The 17,454-nt window shown below is 54.5% G+C and overlaps 2 protein-coding genes across 2 annotated transcripts; one reads left to right on the forward strand and one right to left on the reverse strand.

Annotated features, from left to right (window-relative positions):
* Positions 1-3,390: 3,390 nt before the first annotated feature.
* Positions 3,391-13,296, forward strand: SGCA (sarcoglycan alpha). Its single transcript, XM_087826501.1, has 10 exons — positions 3,391-3,433; positions 4,178-4,297; positions 4,401-4,555; positions 4,728-4,800; positions 5,117-5,315; positions 6,589-6,751; positions 7,610-7,818; positions 8,020-8,046; positions 12,484-12,676; positions 12,947-13,296. The coding sequence occupies exons 1-9, from the start codon at positions 3,391-3,393 to the stop codon at positions 12,662-12,664; spliced, it is 1,170 nt and encodes a 389-aa protein (XP_087682627.1). The 3' UTR covers positions 12,665-12,676; positions 12,947-13,296.
* Positions 8,656-9,437, reverse strand: LOC107539178 (histone H1.9-like). Its single transcript, XM_016215599.2, has one exon. It carries the CDS (start codon positions 9,250-9,252, stop codon positions 8,707-8,709), a length of 546 nt encoding a protein of 181 aa, XP_016071085.2. The 5' UTR covers positions 9,253-9,437; the 3' UTR covers positions 8,656-8,706.
* Positions 13,297-17,454: the final 4,158 nt, after the last annotated feature.

A 17,454-nucleotide genomic window follows, 5' to 3' on the forward strand; every position in this document is an offset into this window, starting at 1 on the left:
CCCGAGATGGATGTTCCAACTGGTGAGGACCAAATCTGGACTCAAGATGGGACAACTTAGTACCCGGAGGGATTGAAACAGTCGAATACATTTAAAGCCATAAATTCATAATTATACTACTAATTCTAAAAAGCTAATTGGTCACAGTTCAGAGGATGCTGGAGAAGCAACCCATTATTTGAAAATTGGTAAATACAGGAATAGAGTCAAGCATTTTTCCTGTCTTTCCTATATGAGCTGCATATCACTCAATAACCAAATAGTACGTGAAGGGTAGTTTTTCTGTCTAGAATTATTCCAGCTAATAAAGGAAAGTGATTGAATTTGAATATCACAGTTTTGTAAAAATAAATAAAAACGAGCAGATGGAGGAGGTACTGAGAACAATGGCTGCTGTGCCTTTGGGTGGAAGAAACAACATTAGCACCTATGAAGTGGTCTTGCCAAAGAAAATGGAACTACACCTGATCAAGACTCTTGACCCAATTACATTTTATGAGAAATAAAAATGTACAGGAAATGAAACTTACAAGAAGTACAGAGGTCAGAGGAATGTGTGAGAGAACACGGTAGAGATGCAATCAGCAAAACCCAGACTGTGGAAAATTACACAACAAATAACCTGGTTCCCTCAAGGAAAAAGAGAGAGAGAGTTGGAAGGGGAACCTATAGATTTAAAGAGATTTAAAAGAGGCCTGTCAATCAGTTGCATTGTGTGTGCCTTGTTTGAACCGCAATTCAAACAAATATATTGTAAAAACAAAACAAAAACAAACAAAAACAAACAAGAAGACATTTATAAGAAATTGGAAATTGGAACTCTATGGATCGGATATTAAGGAATTATTAACTTTACAGTCTAATCATGTGATTAGGTATAATAATTGTGATTATGTTTAAAAAATTATTCTCTCCCAAAGATACATACTGATCTATTGATACAGGCAATTAAATAGGGGAAACTGGGAGGGGAATAGATGAAATCAGACTGGCCATGAGTTGATGATGATTGAAGCTGGGTGATGGACAGATGGGGCTCATTATATGATCCTGTGTATTTGTTTTATTCAAAAATGCCTAAAATATGTTTAAAGAGGCTGTGACCCTTCTCCCTACCTACAGGCCCCAAGGAATAGAAGGCGCTGAGTGTTATAAAGCAGATTGCAATCCAAACAGCTCTGGGGTGGGGAGGTCCCCTGCTGGGCCAGAGACTTTCGGGGGACTTCCAGCTGGTCCCTGGCACAGTCCCTGGTTTGGGGAGGGGAAGAAGGATCAGTAAGGGAGGCTGGCTTCTTTGGGCCTGATGGCACTGGGTTCCAGCAGTGCCACCTTAAGACAGCTGAGAGTATGAGAGGGTGGCTCCAAAAATAACAGCGGAGGGAGGGGGGCGTCACATGGTGCTGCTGAGGGGTTGAGGCCTGGGCAGCTGGCCAGGCTCTGGCACCTCTTCCTGCTCCCCCAGAGCCCTCTCACTCTCTTTGCCTGCAGAACCTTTTTTCCCTCTTGCCCTCCATCTCTGAGAAGGCAGAGAGGTGCCAAGGTGACTCTGGGACAAATGCCACCCTGCCTGAGAGCCTGAGTGGACGCTGACTCTAGAATTTGCTGGCTCTCTTGGGATAGGTGGGACAGTCAGGAGGGAAGAGAGAGGAAAGGACAAGGGCTAAGCCACCTCCTCACACACACCCTAATCTACAGGCCAACACCTGCCCCTGCAGGCCCTACCCAGTGCAGGTCCCAGATATCCTTGCCTGGGGCATTTTCCAGGGTGAGGCGACAACGCCCTTTGTCTGAGGCCAGGAGGGATGCTCACACAGGCACCAAGAATTCTGAAACCCTGGCACCCTTGAGCCCCTGCCTCCTTCTCAGGGCATTTGGGGAGCATACACCTCTGCCTGCTCTGAGTGGGAAGCCCCCAGGAGGAAGGGTACCCCATTCATACCTGCACTAGGTGCTTTGGCACAGAAGGAAGGGGTAGGGTGCCATGGATTGAGTCAGAATTGGGCTGAGTGCTTTACATGTACTCAGCTGCTCAGTAGTGTGGCCTTGGGGAAGCTATACATGCCTTGTGCCTCAGTTTTCTCATCTGTAAACGGGGACAACAATAATACTCACCTCATGGAACTGCTGTGAGAGGGAATGAGTTACTCTACCTAAATCTGTGTCAAGCCTTCAGCATGTAGCAGGCCGGGTTTAGTTGTCATTACCCACCAGCGGGCAAACCCCACAGGCCAGGAGTCTGCTCACTTCTGCATCCTCAGCGCCTGCTACACGGCAGGTGCTTCTTTAACATGTGCCGAACTCATGATGCTGTGGATGCTTCACAAGGGCACCGAGGGGCGAGCACTGTTCTTGCCAGTTTGCAGTTGTGGAAACAAAGCCCAGAGGGCAGCTGACTCTTCCACGGCGACATCTGCCATAATGGTCAAGGTGGATCCATGTCTAGGCCTATAGGCCTCTAAGTCTGTGTCCCTCTCCCCTGTCTCCTCCTGGTTGGTCCTGTCCAGGCCTCTCTCTCTCTTCAGATCTGGGGTACACGCTGGAGATGCTTAGTCTAAGGATGAGAGCTGGGTGAGCCGGCACCCTCGTGTGCTCTTGAGGAAGCTGTCACCTAGCCTCCGATACCTACTAGCTGCCAGGACCTGGACCAGGCCCAGGGGTCCAAAGATATGATCCTAGTTCACCCCAAAAGCTGTGTGGTTGGGCTGTCACCGAGGCTAAGGGCCCTCCAGCTGGCCTAGGGAAGGACAGAGGTTTAGGGAGAAGAGGAAGCCTGTGCTGAGTCTGGAAAGGTGAGTGGAAGTTGGCCTGATGGCCGAGGGCAGGAAGGGAACTCTGGGCAGAGGGCACAGCTTGGGCAGACTTAGGAGAGCATGTCAGGTTGGAGGGCAGAATGAGGCTGGGCAGAGCCCGGTGTGTGTGTGTGTGTGTGTGCGTGTGTGGGTGTGTGTGTGGTGGAGGCAGAGGAGGGAATTCTAGGCAGGGTGGTCAGGTACGGGAAAGGCCTGCAGGCCGCCCGCAGCTGGGGAACTCAGGGCAGTGGGAGCCAGTATGGTTTTCCAGGGGCACCGTGGTTGTCAGACTGGCGGTGGAAAACATACTCTGGCCACTGGGAGGGGGTGATTGAAGGAAACTCGCCATGTGAGGAGGGTGTCCACCCTGACCCAGTGCCTGCTCTGGGTGGGGAGGGGGAGGGCTCCGCTGGCTGAATCAGGGCCCAGCTGCTGCGAGACACCTCCCTGTCCCTCCCCCCCCCCTCCTGTCTCTGTCACTCACTGGCAGCCAGGCTGGGGCGGCCATGGCAGCAGCGCTGATCTGGATTCCTCTCCTTGCGGGCAAGTTGGGGCCTTCTTCAGGGAGAGGCCCGGGAGGAGGGGCTGGGATTTAGCCGTGATGACACAGAAGCAGAGGAATCTCCTCCGGGAGGGTTCTTGGGGTGAGGCGGGGTCAGGAGGACTTTGGGGTGTCAATGATGTTGCTGGTGGGGGAATCCAGGGAACTGGGGCTGCGAGCGGGGCCCTGGGATGTGGGCCCTGGTAGCTCTGAGGGGTGGTGTCCTAGGCCGGGATGGGCCTGAGAGTTGTGGGCCTTTTAATGGGCTGACTGGCTGGCTTCACTCTAGGCCTGGGCTAAATCTGGCCCTAGGAGAGTGTGGGGCCTGCTGGATCCCTTTTGCTCAGCTCTTGTTAGCCTCTAGCGGGGCCCCGTTCCCCTGTATATTAGGGGAGGTGGGTGAGGGTCCCAGAATGGCTACCTTCCTCCTCCAAAGGTTCCTTCCCTCTCCTCCACCCCTCCAAGCACCTAGACATTCAGCATGGGGTTCTTTTCTAAGTGCCCTCACCACACACACACACACACACACACACACACACACACACACCACCCCTCCCACCAAACATTAGTCTTTGCCCACTGTGAGCCCCACCAGGGGCCCCAACTGAGGAGCGGGGAGCTCCATGAATTCAAACCGACCTAAGCTCTGGGTCTCGTCACTGAATAAAGTGTGTGGCACCACCAGGGCCCTGCTCTATCCTTTCCTGGGAGCTAGCAAAGGAGCCCTCTCCTCTCACACACTTTTCCTGGTCCCTTTGGGGCACCAGGGACATGGTGGGGAAAGGGAGCATATCCTATGTCCTGGACTGAGGCTGAGACCAGTTTGGGGGCTGTGGGGTCCCCACAGGTCTCCTGGCAGGGCTGGGGGGCACTGAGACCCAGCAGACCACCCTACACCCGGCCGTGGGCCGTTTGTTCGTGCATACCCTGGACCGTGAAACCTTCCTGCGCCTTCCTGAGCACGTGGGTGAGAGGGGACTCATGGGCACTAGGGTGGGTTGGGGATGCCTGGCCCAAGGCTGGTGAAGGCTCCTGTCATGTCTCCAATCCCCTCTCTTCCCTTCCACCAGCTGTCCCACCCACTGTCCCTGTCACCTACCACGCCCACCTCCAGGGACACCCAGACCTGCCTCGGTGGCTCCGTTATACCCAGCGCAGCCCCCAACACCCTGGCTTTCTCTATGGTAGCCCCACCCCAGGAGATCGTGGACGCCAGGTCATTGAGGTACCAGCAGGGACCCCAGGGGGCTGTGTGACATGTGGGTGCTTGTTCATGCTCATTTACATTATTTACATGCCTCTAATTTGGTAATAGCTCAGTCCTTCCCCACCAGGCCCCAGCTGCACCGCTTTTCTCCCCTAACCCCAGCTCTAGGCCCTCTTTCCGCCCCCTGCAGGTCATAGCCTACAACCGGGACAGCTTCGACACCACCCGGCAGAGGCTGGTGCTGTTGATTGGGGACCCAGAAGGTACTTCCTACTCTGCCCCACCCCCACCCCACCAACACCAGTCTTGGGGGATCTCCCCTGGAAGGAGGTGTGTGGAAGGAAAGACTTGGGAGTAGTGGGGAGCAGGGCATCCTGAAATGCCTCTGGAGTTTTATCCTTGGCTGCTCTGCTGGCAGTCTGAGGGTGTTGGGGAAGGGCGTTTGGGGCCTGTGGTGTATGGGTTAAGGAGGAAGGAAGGAGTCTGAGGAGATACAGGGAGGAGCCTGGGTTGGGGGAGGCTTGGAAAGGACCTCTGCAGGGCTGAGTGCAGCCTGAGGTGCCAACCTGGTCCTTCCAGGCCCCCTGCTGCCATACCAGGCTGAGTTCCTGGTGCGCAGCCATGACGTGGAGGAGGTGCTGCCCTCGACGCCTGCCAGCCGCTTCCTCACAGCCTTGGGGGGCCTCTGGGAGCCAGTAGAGCTCCAGCTGCTCAACATCACCTCTGCCTTGGACCGTGGGGGACGGGTACCCCTTCCCATTGAGGGCCGCAAGGAAGGGTAGGCATGCACCCCCTGAGGGCTTCCTGGAGGAGGAGGCAGTTTGCCTTCTGTCTGGGTGGTAGACGCAGAACATAGGTCTCCCTAATTTCTGGTTGGGGCTTTACCTACCTTTGTGCCCCCTCACCACCGTTCTACATAGTTTCCCCATAAACATCTTTGCCACAAGCATTTTTGCTGCAAACATTTTTTTCCTGCATAACTAATTGCCCATGAGGCAATTTTGCCATAAAAGATAAAAGAACAAAAAAATAACAGAGGGACATTAAAAGGGACATAATGAAACAAAAAATTAATAACAAAATAAAAGACTTTACTGCCAAAAATGAAAATACATTGTTTTTGGAGTTTTCGTCCATAGTATTATTATTATTATTATTATTATTATTATTATTATTATTATTATTATTATTATTTTGCTTGCTGATTAGTCTCGTTCAGCATCACATTATTTTTCTGTTCCACTAAAATTTCTTCCTTAATTAAGAGAGGTATCAGTTTCTGCCAAAGAATCAATGACTAATGTGCTTGAAGGCTTGTGAGTTGGTGGCCACCTCTTTTGTATTTGCATACCTTGGTACACTTTTGGTTTTGACAGGTGGGGAGGATGACTGTACTCACCAAAAGATTTGCAAAATGAAACGTGATCATTTTCTAGTAGGGCATGAAATCTGGCTTTGCACATACCTTTGCAGCCTGGCTCTACAGGTAGCTGTTACCATCCGCTATTTTCAAACCACCATGTCTCCTTAGCACTGTATAGACCATTATGAGGGTTAAGGGTCATATAAAAATGGGAGTTCTGGGAGAACTTTGTCAATGGAGAAATGAAACCAAACTGACAAAATACATTGTCTGCTAGAGTCAACCAAACAGTCAAGCAGTCAAATTGCCTTACGGTCCATTAGTTATGCAGAGAACATGCATGTGGCAAAGACGTTTACTAGGAGACTTTGGACACCCCTCACCAGGCCCATCTGCACCTCCCAGCTTTACTCCACCGTCCACTTCCCTCTGGTCACCCCCTCATCTCTCCCTTGCCCTTTCTGCACCCAAACCCTTGTTACCCTGAACTCCAGCTTCCTATGCCCACAAGGACATACAAGGTCCATCCTTTAAAGGACATCCATGGAGGGATAAGGCCCCCAGAAGACCTGGTTGCTCTGTGTACTATCACCATAACCCCAGACTTCAGGGTGGCCCTGTAACCCCCAAATCTCCAGTGCTCAGTGACCCTCCCAATTTGCTGACAGTGGCTTCTATCTGGGCCCAGGGTATACATCAAGGTGGGCTCTGCCTCACCCTTCTCCACCTGCCTGAAGATGGTGGCATCTCCCGACAGCCATGCTCGCTGTGCCCGGGGCCAGCCTCCACTTCTATCCTGCTATGACACCTTGGCACCTCACTTCCGAGTTGACTGGTGCAATGTGTCCCTGGTGAGGAGGCACCCTGGCTCCGGGGTGGGGATGGGGCATGGCCCCCATCACAGTTGGCTCCCTCCTCCCTTCCCATCCCAGTCTCTGTGTTCTGTATCTTTCTCTGGTTATCCTGGCCCCCCCTCCCTGCCCCCCAAAGTTCCACCTTCTAACACAAGAGGGCGGCAGAGTCCATAGCCCAGAGATCTCTGGTTCCAAAAGTCCCAGAATAATCACTCTCACAATGAGGGAAACTCTTTCCCCAGGGAGGGCCTCTGTGTGACAGCTCTGCCAGCTTCCTTCTAAGGTGTCACGGAGTAAATCTGCCTGTGGCAAGGAACAGATAGTTCCCACCCACCACTGTTCTTTGGTGGTTGAGTAGAGGTATCTAAGGTCCCTAGCGTGCTCTGTTCTTGTGACTAGACCAACAGCGCAGCCAGAGGTACTCAGCAACATTCAGGAGCACTTGCTATGCGCTGGGCACCATACATTCAACCTTTCTTATTCTTACAGCCACCCCAGGAGACAGGTGCCACTATTAGCATTCCAACTTTACAGGCTGGGAAACGGAGGCACCTAGAAGTAAATCATCGCCGCCAAGCGCTTGTCTGAGTCAGGATTCAAACACAGGCAGTTGGACCCTAGAGCTGTGCTCTAACCATTCTATGGTCCTGCCTCTCTGAGAATTACTCTCCTGGCTCCTAGTCTAGTGCTTGTCCTGCTGGGTCGCTGGAGCTGGGGAAGGCAGATAGGAGGAAACCCTGTGGTTTCATGGGGCAGTAGGTAGTGGTGCCCTGGAATCCCTGCCCTGTTCCCCCTGGGGAGAGGTCTCTGTGTCCAGCCAGCTGCTCCTGGGTCAGCCTTGGGCTCTCTGAGCAGGTGGATAAGTCCGTGCCAGAGCCCGCAGACGAGGTGCCCACTCCAGGCGATGGGATCCTGGAGCGTGATCCCTTCTTCTGCCCACCCACTGAGGCTACAGCCCGAGACTTCCTGACCGATGCACTGGTCACCCTCTTGGTGCCTCTGCTGGTGGCCCTGCTGCTCACCCTGCTGCTGGCCTACGTCATGTGCTGCCGGCGGGAAGGACGGTGAGTCTGGGGGTAGGGAGGGCACTGTGGTTGGTGCTCAATCGTGGCACTCCCTGTGGCACCTGTACTGCGTGGGGACCCAGACCCCCTCAGGGAGTGGGGTACTCAGCCAGGAGAGGAGAGGGGGCCCCTTTCTGGGTGACTCAGAGCCTGGGAGGGGGGTGTGGATAACAGTGAATCCCTTCCCCTGCTTTTCCACAGGCTGAAGAGAGACCTGGCCACCTCTGAGTGAGTAAGGGAAAGCTGGGGGCTGGGTGGGAGCCCCTTACCCTGGCAAGCTGGACCATCCCACCTGCATGAGCAGCATAAATAAACCAGATTATGCTGAGATGATGAGGCCACCCTTGGCCTCTGAAGCCCAGCCTTGGGCGGGTTGGATGCTGGGCCTGACCTATCCTGGCCTGGCTTTCTGATTTTTTGGGTCTCCATGGAAGAGTCTGATGTGGGCTGGGACAGGGGAGGGGACTTGGCCCGGCTTGGGAGATCTGCTGCCACCCTGGGGGAACAGGTTGGAGAAGCAGCTCTAGAGACCTTCAACACACTCGCACCCACACGCACTTCCCTGGGAGTCAGGCACTTGGGCTCCAGGCTGGGTGCTGTCACACAACTACTGTGACCCCTTCTGGCCTTGGTTGCTATGGTGAGGTTGGACTAGCTGCTGCTTGTGAATGCTTTCGATTCCCCCAGCCCTTCCCCAATCCATCTCACCCTTACTTGGCCCAGGTTTCCCCCACCCATGGCCTTACCCCTCCCCATGCCCCAGCCCCCTCCCACTCGCTTGAATCCCAAAGATTCCAGGAGGCAGGTGTTAAATAAGGCTCCTTTTATTCCCATGCTCTGAGCCTCTGGCGGGCCTGGCCCCTCTGCTTGCTTCCTGGGCCAGCCTCGTTAATTGCGGGGGCACTTGGCCACCCTGCGAGCTCCCTTGATTAGCTGCTTGTGTCCCTGTTTGGAGCTCAGTAGAAACCTGCGCTGCCCAGGCCGCTGCTGTCTAGACCGGTGCTGCCCAAGCTGTCGGCGCTGCTTCTGCTGCCCCTGTCTCTTGGTCTCAAACTTGAAATTGGAGGCTTGCTTCTTGCTCATGCGGAAGGCGTCCAAGGTCCCCTTGCTGGCCACCTGCCTGAGCATGCCCTTGTCCACCAGCCCCTTGAGCACTTTCTCGAAACGCCAGTTGTTGCGGGTCATGTTGTAGCCTGTGGTGGTGAGAGCCTTCTTCAGGGTGGCCAGGGACACACGATTGCGTGTCCCCTTGTCCGCCATGACCTCCAGGATCACCTTGGATATGCTGGGCTTCTTGTAGGCAGTGGGGCAGGCGAGGCGCCCAGTCTCGCTCCTGCTGGGGACTCCCGACACACTGGCCTGCGGGCCTGCACCCGTGGCGGTGTTGGAGGCCGAGGCCGAAGATGCGAGTGGCATCGAAGTGTCTTTCTGCATCTCTTCCTGGGGTGGGTTAAGGGAACTGGGTGCGAGGACCTCCAGGATGGCAGCTGGAAATCTCCACTGGGTCGCTCCTTGGTGGGTGAGGTACGTCTTAGTTTCTGTTTCTCTCAGAGGCTCCCTCCTAGGGCTCTGGCCCAAGCCTTCCGCTGGGTGGCCAGGAGGACCAAGGATGATCACCCACGGCTGGTCTCAGCAGACTTGTGCCTCTGGTGCAGGGGGTGGCAAGGTTATCTCTGTGGTGACCTCATAGGGGCATTGTGAGGCCACCAGAATCCTGTGAGGGTCACAGTGGCCCGGCTGTTCCCTCTTGGGAGGGGCAGACAGGGGGTGCCAGACAGTGTGGGCTGGGAAGAAGGGCTGTGGACATGTTTATGTGTGAGCGCCCTCGACTTCAGGGTGTTCTGAGACCCCAGTTTTAAATCCACCAGTTTGACCCCACTGTCTCGACCCACTGGGTTGAGAAATACAAACATTTTAGAATCAGAATTATACCAGTATTTAGGGATTTTTATGGGGAATAAATTTCCAGAGTGGGTAGAAGGATTCCCTGATCTACCTACATTGATTCAATTCCTTGATCAACTTGCTATACAAAGCAATGAAGACCCTGGGTTTTTTTTCTTTCTATTTTCCTTTTATTTGATAGATTTTCCCCCCCATGGAGATCAGTGATTTTCTCCATCAGTCTCACAAGGGAGATGTTATTCCTCAATTTCTTTTGGCCTGAGCCAAGTTTCATCCATGTGTCTTCTGCCATCGTGATCGTGGATATTCTCTTCTGACCAGTTATTTCCACCACGTCCTGCCTTCCATGGTCAGTTTTGTAGCTCTGATGGTGTCAGGACTATCTGCTTCCCCCACCAGTTTTGAATCAATAACTGATTTTACCATTTGCAATATTAGCCCTTGTGGGTTTGGATTTTCTGTTGATTTATTTCTACAAAATCCTTTTTCCCCCCTCTTGTTCAGTGACTACCGCTTTTCAAATTATCCACAAATTGTGACTGTGCTGCCTGCTTTCACCTATGTCAGATTCACTGGGTGGAAAGTCCTGCAGTCTTGGTGACTGTCCCCCGTGGTCCATGTGCCAGAGCAGGGCTCCAGGGGCTGTGTGCTTGGTGGTGGAGTGTGTGCCTGTGTGTGTGCGTGTGCGAGTGTGTGTGTGTAGGAAGCCTGCCTGTTTGTTTCTCCATCTGCCCAAGTGCTGATGTGGAAGGACTGTGGGGAAAAGCACCTCGGCTCTGGCTTCTGCTCCTGCTCTGGAAAAACATCCCCAGAACATTTTTCCACCTGTGTGTGTTGCCAGAGTAATGAGGCCCAGATGTGGCGCTGGGAGTGGGGAGGGGGCCCATTAACTAAGGCCCTTCCCCCTAAGGGGCATTACCTGCCTGGCTGCCTCCAGCCCTCAGCAGCCACACACTTCTTGCTTTCTTGCTCCCTTTCTCCCTCAGCCTCCCCTTTCCTGGGAACGGAAAATTGTGTTTTGGACAACTCTGCTTGCCAAATTCCAGACTCAAGAGCTCATTTTGGCCCTCCCCTAGCCTTAGAGGGTGACTCCACCTCCTCCCGGAGACCAGACAACACTGTGTCCTACTCCCCCGCCCCGCCCCCCCCCAGGCTTGTGGCCCAGTCAGCAGGAAGCTGACCATCCTTCCTGGAGTCTAGTCTGTCAGGCTCTAGCTGGAGTCTGTGCCCTAATCCAGGCTTGGACATGAATGGGGACCACTTGTCCACCCCCAGTTGATCCATAACCTAGTGGCAGGTAGGGTTGCTTCAGGCCTACCTGGGGACCCACTCCTTTAAGAAAACCAATTCTTATTGTTTGTAATGAAAAGTCTGGGCTGTCTGTCTGACCTGGCAACCAGGTAGTCTGGGGAAATGTGTCCAGACTGGGCCCCATAAATATGGGTGGGTTTGTATAGAAGGAATTAGAGTCATCCCTTTTCTGAAGGCCAAGTTCATCAGACCTCCCTACACTGGAGGCCAAGTGGACTTACCATAAGAAACTAACACCAGTGATAATAATAGTAACTGAAGGCTTCCCATAGTAATAGCTACCACTTGCTGCATGCTGACCAGGAGACATTCTAAGTGTTTTTCCTGTATTAACTCATTTAATTCATACAACAATTGCATTGCAGTTGAAGAAATGGTGGCACAGAGAGGTTAAGTAACTTGCACAGGGTCACACAGCCAGTAAGCAGTGGAACTCGCATTCAAACCCAAAGCAAGTCTTCATGCTTAACCATGGTGCTGCCCATCTTCTCAGAATGAACTAAAGCTTGCCCCTGGACAGCAGAAAGCAAGCCCATGGGAACGTCAAACGAGAATGAGGCTGAGCCTTCTGAGGAGAAACTGGAGCCAGGACTCTAGAAGGACTGCCCAAAGGGTGTGGCCATCTGCTCACTCAGGCCTGTTGGGGGTGGAGCGGCACAGACCTCAGAGAGCCTTGGTTTGAAACAAAGACAGGGAGACAAGAAGCAGTGTCTGGAGCTAGTCAGTGATGGCTAGGGTGGGCTGGGGAGGGGTCAAGGTACAAAGGGAGAGGAGGACAGGTCTGAGGAACCGAAAGATGACCCGGTCTTGGCCTGGCAGGACATGGAGAAAGAGCTTGGTCGAAAGCTAGAAGGTGGGAAAAGGTGGAAGGTGTAGGTTTGCCAGACTCAGGCAGGGATAGGGAGGGGAGGAGAATTGAGTGTTCAGTGGTGGGAGAGAGTATTAGGGAAGGGAACTGAGCCCTAGAAGGGTCCTAGAGGGTCATCAGAATATAAAAAGAGAAAATAAAGCCCAGTAAATGCTGGCTCCTGGAAATATATATCCACTGTGGGTATTTATTCATGTCTTAGCATCTTGAGAGCTCTTACCACATGCCAGGCACTTTCTAAACACTCATTTAGTCCCACAACAATCCTAAGAGGTAAGCCCTATCATTAGCCCCATTTTACAGTTGAGGAAACTGAGACACAGAGTGGTTAAGCAACTTGTGAAGGACATATAGCTTTGAATTCAGGCTGTCTGCACCCAGAGCCCATGCCTCAGTCACTGGCACTGAGCTGGCCCCGTAGAACGTCCTGTTTGCCCTCCCTCCACCCATCCTGTGTGTGCGTCTCCCCTACACAGCAGGTAGGGAAGACTGTAGGGTGGCTCAGAGGCAATGCCAGGTTGAACTCCAAAGTTGGGAGACTGACTCCCAGAGCCTATGACTCTGCGGTCCTGTGCCCCCAGCATCCAGATGGTCCACCACTGCACCATCCGTGGGAACACAGAGGAGCTGCGCCACATGGCAGCTAGCCGAGAGGTACCCAGGCCACTCTCCACCCTGCCCATGTTCAACGTGCGCACAGGCGAGCGGCTGCCTCCCCAAGTGGACAGCGCCCAGGTGCCCCTCATCCTGGACCAGCACTGATAGCTCGTCCAGGTAGGTCCAGCTGGGCAGCGCCAGCCTTATTTCTGGGAACATGGTGACCTCTGTCTCCAGTCTGGGGCAGGTGATGGGGGATGGGGAGGTCAAAGGGGGGACACACAGACCTGTCCACCCCACTGAGGCAGCAGTGAGGGGTTGCTTAGCAGTGCCAGAGCTATGCCCCTCAATGCCAAGCACTGGGGGTCAGAGTGTCAGGGTGGGGAAGGCAGGAGAACCAGGGCCTGGACCTTACAGCCCCACTCTCTCTTCCCTCCACTGTTCCAGCTCCAGCCTTGGCCCTGTCTTCCCTTCTCCCCCAACTCGCAGAGCAACCACCACCCGGGGCCACGTCCTTCCTCCTGATTCTGGTTCCTGGTCTGATGGACTCCAGGCTTGGAGCAAGCAGAGAGATGGAGGTGGGGCGGGGTGAGGGTGTCTGGGGTCAGGACCCCCAAAATAAACACCTGCAGCCCTGCCAATCTATTGCTGCCAGTGCCTTCTTCTCGGCAGCCTCTCCCTGCCCCTCATTGCCTCGGGGCCAATGGGGTAGGTGACCAAGTGGAAGAGCCCCCGGTCTGATGGTGGTGGTTCCTGGCCAAGGATCCCTGAGGAGGGCTGAGTCTCTGAATACTGTGTCCCGGTGTTCAGAAATGGATAGGCAAGGGGGTCACAAAGGTCCCCAAATTGTCCTTGGACCCCCTTCTCTTTTGTCTCACTCCTCAGAATCCCTACCTTCAAAATATGTCCTGAATCCTTCCCCTTCTCACGGCCTGCACTTTCCAGTCCTGTGTTAGTATCTCGCTCCTGGACCCCAGCAACCGCCTCCCCTTGTCTTCCCTGCCTCTTCCCTGCCTTGCCAGTCTCATCTCCAACAGCAGCTGGACCCATCCTTTAAAAGAAAAAGTCAGGTGCAGGACCTGTCCACTTCTCTGCCCTCAGCACCCCACCCTCCCTTCACTTGCCAGCTCCAGCCACACTGCCTCCTAACACACTCTGCGGTTCCCTCCGCCAGGAACCCAGAGTCCCCCCAGTCCACACAACTCCCTCCTCATTGCAAATGTCAGATCCTCAGACAGGCTGTCCCCCTCTGGAGAGAGCCCTCTCTGGCCCAGCCTCTGGAGCAGAAGAGCTGCTCTATATGGCGCCTTGTTGGGGTCCTAAGCTCCAGGAGGGTTGGAATCTGCGTGCATGCACACAGTAGGCACTCTAGAAAGATGTTCTGAAGGAATGAAGGTCTGAGTTGCTCCTCGCTGGGCAGAGGGTGAGCAAAACCATTGCTAAAGCTTCTATCATTGTGTTCTGGCCCCCTCCCTGCTGGGCATCCCATAGCCATTAGTTAGCTAATCCCGTAAGCATCTGCGGAGGCTGGCTGGGGCTGTGTCTGCACCGTGTGTGCTCAATAGGCATCTGTTGACTGAACAGTTCTTTGGGTGTCCACCCCCAAGCACATGGGCTCTCTGGCAAGCAGGTGCCTCTGACTTCTTATTGGAAATTTCCTCTTTTTCCCGGGGCCCCTCATCTGGCCCAAACCAGGAGCTGCACAGAGTCTGCCCAGATTGAAGCAGCAGGCCAGTGCCCTGGGGCAGCTCTTCCTTGAATCCTGCCCGTTGAGGAGGGGGCTGCCCTCCGTGCTCCCACCTTAGGCCTCTGCCCTCTTTCTGTGCCAGCTGGGATCGGAAGAGTTCGAGGCCAGCCCCTCACTTCCCTGCTCTGCCTTGGGATCTTGGCAGCGCCTCTTCCCTGCTCAAGAAGCACACGGGAGCCTGGCTGCCGGCCTGGGAGGAAGTGGCCCAGACAAGTAGCTGAGAGGATGGCGTGACTGCATAGGACACTGGGCTGTGCCTGGTCAACTCGCACGCAAGCCCAGCCACCCTGGCAGCACAGGGCAGGGCACAGGTACACTCAGCACCCCTCAACTTACTGAGGGGTAAGATTCCATTGGGCAGTCATCCCCTCCCTGCCCTTCCCTCCACAGCCCAAGACAAATAGCCACAGTGTCCCCCCATCTCCACCATGAGACTCAACCTCACACCTTGCTCCACCCTTGGCTCCTGCAATCCCTCAGCTGGCACTGCCCACAGGACCCAGTGAGTGGCCTCCACCTTCATCCTGAACAGAGCCCCCACATGTGGCCTGACTCTAGACGTTTCCTCACCGCCTCTCAACCAGAGAGGAGGAATCCTGCCAGACGTGGCGACGTGGGGCACCGCCCATGGTTGGCCTCAGCCCTCACAGGCACCCTTCTCTTTTATCTTGAAACACACACACTTCATCTCACAGAGAGCGCCTTGGTGTATTTGGTGGGGTTTGGGGTCAAATAGAGCAGGACTCGAATTCCAGCTCTGACACATATTTTACTCCTAGACATTAATCATCGCTGCCTCTGGCCCATGCGAGAATTTGTGAGGGCCTGGCGAGTGCCTGGCATCTGGCAGCTCCCGAACATGGAGACATTATTACATATAAGCCCTCACACGATCACTGTAAAACCAGAGGTCCGTGGGGTCTCCCTACCCCCTAAGGCCCAAGTCAAGTGGGTTCAATTTCTATTCTGCACCCTGTGACAAATTCAAGCTCTTCCTTGAGTTTGGGGTGGAGACTGAAATCCTCCTGCTCCTGCTGCCCCGCGCTGGGCTGTCTGATAGAGCAGCCGCTGGCCACCTGCGGCCACCGAGCATTTGAAATGTGGCCCATCCAAACTGAGATGGCCTGCAAATGTAATGCAAACGATAATATTGGGGGATATATTGGGTTAAATAAAATCTATGATTAAAATTAACTTCACCTGTTTCTTTTTATAGTTTTATTAGGGCTGCTGGGAAATTATAATTACTTACATGGCTCGCATTATATTTTTATTGGGCAGCATGGGTTTCATGGCTCTTCCTTTATCTCCACTTCAAATTGACCCAAACCTACAATTCAGCCCCTCCCCTTGCTTCCTCCAGGACACTTGCTCACACCAGGCCTCTGTGTGTGCACCAGTTTTCCAAAGCCTTGCGGAGCGGGAGGGGGTTCCCCACAGCGGTGAAGTCACCTACAACTTGATTATGTGGCCTCCCTGTTCTAAAATGTGCTTTCCTCACCACTCCATCCCATCTTTCTCTCCCTCCCACTGTCTTACGCAAAGAAAACCCCACTTTTTCCAGCACCCGCGTGCACCAAACTCACCTCCCTCGGGCCTTGCCAGGTGCGTCGCCTGCAGACCATGGAAGTCTCCGAGTGTGCGATGGTCCGATTGCCCTCCTAGACAAAGGCCAGCCTTCTTCCAGGCTCTTGCCCCTTGGTCCCTGGACATCGCTCAGCCTTACTTGGTTCCCTCCGGGGCACACACCAGGGAGGAGACACAGAGACACTAGCGATCCACTGGCCCTAGGGCTTCAGGATGGTGGTCTTCCCCCATGCCCAGCCTCTCCTAATTTCCCCCACACTCCTCCCTGTTCCTCCTCATCAACAGGCAGACCCTCCTATGCCCTGTCACACCTACGCATTCACGTCCCCAATGCTAGACCTATGCGGGCTCCGTGCATACAGGGTCTCTTCTGCGGCCGTGCGTGTGGGAAAGCTGTCCCCACACTCACACCCCCCTCAGCCATTCCCAACACACCCGCACGCACCTAGGGCCCCTGTGGACACAGCCGCATTGCTCAGGGCGGTGGCACCCAAGAGTGAGACTCACTCTCACCCACACGGGGACGGCTGGCTGCATGCTCTCACTCACTCCCGCACGCAGGGCCACCACACAGCCACCTCCTGGGGGGTCTCAGCTGCCCCACGCCCCCCCCCCCGTCCCACACACTCCACGTGCCCCTCACCTGAAGCTCCTACACTCCAGCTGGGAAGCCCCCTCCCAAGCTCCCCTTTTCTAAACCTCACCCGGCTCCGTCCAGGAAAGTCTTGGAGGCACCTGGGAAGCTGAGGGCTGAGCAGCTGGGGCAAAAAGGAGGGAAAATCGCCACATTTCAGCTATAGAAAATCCTGCCAGGAGACGGGCTCACCTCACCGAAGGGACCCAGGATGCTGAGAGAGCAGAAAAAATGAAACATCCAAACAAAGCCTCTTTCTTTTCTAGAATTTTCCATCTGGATCTGACTGAAAAATCATCCACAGGAAGGTGGCCCATCTCCTGGCAGAGAAGCAGAGGTGAGTCCCTGGGAGCAGCATTGGGAAGGAGGGCGCTGTGCCACCACGCGGGGGACAGCAGGGTCTGGGGGAGCGGTCTGCGCGGCTCTATTTAGGGCAGCTGTGATGTCAGCAGGAAGGAGGGCTTGGGCTGGGAATGCGGGACAATGGTCCCTTTGTCCCCCTCCTCTCCGGTGCTGCACACACTGAAACCGCAGCCTGGCCTCACACCACGTGATGCAGGCACGGAGCTGCACGGTGGGGCACTGCCACCACCACGGCCCTGACATTCAGGGTCGCTGCAAGTAGCTACTAAAGTCAATTACAGGTAAATGCAATTTAAAATTGAGTTGCTCAGCTGCTCTGTCCACATGTCGAGTGCTCCACAGCCACGCGTTGCTATGGCCACAGTGTGGACGGTCCGGATGGGGTGCGCGTCCGTCGTTGCAGAAAGCACTAGCCTGGGGCCTTCCATCGCCGCCTGCTCCCACTCGTGGGTGCTTGGCTTGCTCTTCCTCTCACACTTGCCCACTCATGTTCAGGAAGGTGCACACAGCTCCACACCCTCAGCTAGAAGGCCCTCCTTGCTCTCTCCTCTCTCTTTAGTCTTCCAATATCCATGCCCAGCCTCTGTGCCAGCCCCGGGCCTTGGCGCCTGGCCTCTGGCCTCA

The sequence above is a fragment of the Miniopterus natalensis genome, chromosome 17 (assembly GCF_054644295.1).
Source record: "Miniopterus natalensis isolate mMinNat1 chromosome 17, mMinNat1.hap1, whole genome shotgun sequence".
NCBI classification, from domain to species: Eukaryota; Metazoa; Chordata; class Mammalia; order Chiroptera; family Miniopteridae; genus Miniopterus; species Miniopterus natalensis.